The sequence below is a fragment of the Quercus suber genome, unplaced genomic scaffold, assembly GCF_002906115.3.
Source record: "Quercus suber isolate HL8 unplaced genomic scaffold, Cork oak 2.0 scaffold_50, whole genome shotgun sequence".
NCBI classification, from domain to species: Eukaryota; Viridiplantae; Streptophyta; class Magnoliopsida; order Fagales; family Fagaceae; genus Quercus; species Quercus suber.
This window is the reverse complement of record NW_027069515.1, coordinates 1,233,270-1,235,176: the sequence shown is the minus strand read 5'-3', so window position 1 is coordinate 1,235,176 and position 1,907 is coordinate 1,233,270. Positions and strand designations below refer to the sequence as shown.

The window sequence follows — 1,907 nt, the reverse complement described above, 5'->3', positions numbered from 1 at the left end:
ACACATTATATTATTTTATCATTTTTATGCATAATATACTTTTTTTTTTTAATCAAATTTCAATGATCATTATTATATTTATTATTTATTATTAATATATACTAATAATATACGCTTATGACCTTCTGGTAGATTGTAACCTTGGACAAAGAAATAAAGTAGTATATAAAATAAAATAAAACTGCAAACTAGAACAACTAAACTACTTGAACAATAAAACTGCAAACTAGAAGAACTAAAGAAATCATAGAGAGCCAATTCAGCCATGGCTTCACAGTCACAAGCTCACCAGCTTCACTTCCTTCTTATCCCTTTAATGTCCCAAAGCCATCTCATCCCTTTCTCTGAAATGGCCAAACTTTTTGCAAACCATGGCGTAAAAGTTACCATTGTCCTCACGCCCCTTAACGCAGCTCGGTTCAACACAATCCTTGAACAAGCAAAAGCTTCAAACCTCAACATTGAATTCATTTCACTTCGTTTTCCTGGCCAAGAAGCCGGATTGCCTGAAGGATTCGAAAACATGGACGCCCTCCCTTCTCTCAACTTAACACTACAATTTTTTGCAGCAAGTAGCATGCTACAAAAACCACTTGAAAAGTGGCTAGAAGAGTTAGAATCTTTGCCTAACTGTATTATTTCTGATATATGTTTCCCTTGGACCACAGAGATTGGCCTCAATTTCAAGATTCCAAGGCTTGTCTTCTATACAATCATGTTGCTTCTGTTTAGTGTGTAATCACTATCCCCTTAACGCAGCTCGGTTCAACACAATCCTTGAACAAGCAAAAGCTTCAAACCTCAACATTGAATTCATTTCACTTCGTTTTCCTGGCCAAGAAGCCGGATTGCCTGAAGGATTCGAAAACATGGACGCCCTCCCTTCTCTCAACTTAACACTACAATTTTTTGCAGCAAGTAGCATGCTACAAAAACCACTTGAAAAGTGGCTAGAAGAGTTAGAATCTTTGCCTAACTGTATTATTTCTGATATATGTTTCCCTTGGACCACAGAGATTGGCCTCAATTTCAAGATTCCAAGGCTTGTCTTCTATACAATCATGTTGCTTCTGTTTAGTGTGTAATCACTACATATCTTGCTCTAAGGTGCTCGAGGGAGTCACATCTGACTCACAGACATTTTTGGTGCCCAACATCCCAGATAGGATTGAACTCACTAAGGCCCAGCTACCTGCAGATAAGAGAACAAGTTCGGATGAATCCAAAAAAATGTATGAACCAACTTGAAACGGCTAAGCTATCTGCAGAAGGGTTGGTGGTTAACACATTTGAAAAGTTAAAGAGGCAAGATACGTGGAAGAATACCAGAAAGGGGGCCAGAAACTTTGGTGCATAGGGCCGCTATCTTTATGTAACAAAGCGGTATATGATAAGTTTGAAATAGGAAACAAGACCTCCATTCATGAGTGCAATTGCTTGAGTTGGCTAGATTCAATGAAGCTCAACTCTGTCATTTATGTTTGCTTTGGAAGTCTTTCTGAAAAGTTAGCTTCACGATTAGCGGAGCTTGCTTTGGCCTTAGAATCATCCGATGTCCATTCATTTGGGTTATTAAAAGGGGAAAGTATTCCGAAGAATTAGAAAATTGGCTAGTTGAAGAAAATTTTGAAGAAAAGATTAAAGGGAGAGGTCTTATAATTCGACGATGGGCACCACAAGTTCAAATACTATCCCATTTAGCAACTAGAGGGTTCTTAACGCATTGTGGTCGGAATTCTACACTAGAAGGAATAAGTGCAGGCGTGCCTATGATAACATAGCCTATGTTTGCTAATGATGATGTCGTAATAATCACCAGTGAATCACACGATACTCACACACTCGAAATATCACCTGCACAACAAAAAGAAAAGACCTGATAGAGAGCACCAGTGTGGTGCTAGCCA

At 38.4% G+C, this 1,907-nt stretch overlaps 1 protein-coding gene across 1 annotated transcript; it reads left to right on the top strand.

The window, feature by feature from the left end:
* The first annotated feature begins 265 nt into the window (after positions 1 to 265).
* LOC136066884 (UDP-glycosyltransferase 73C1-like) lies at positions 266 to 739 on the top strand. Its single transcript, XM_065771899.1, has one exon. It carries the CDS (start codon positions 266 to 268, stop codon positions 737 to 739), a length of 474 nt encoding a protein of 157 aa, XP_065627971.1.
* The last annotated feature ends 1,168 nt before the right edge of the window (positions 740 to 1,907 follow it).

Coding starts and splice junctions, on each gene's coding strand:
- LOC136066884 (XM_065771899.1), top strand. CDS start 266: ATGGCTTCACAGTCACAAGCTCACCAGCTTCACTTCCTTCTTATCCCT.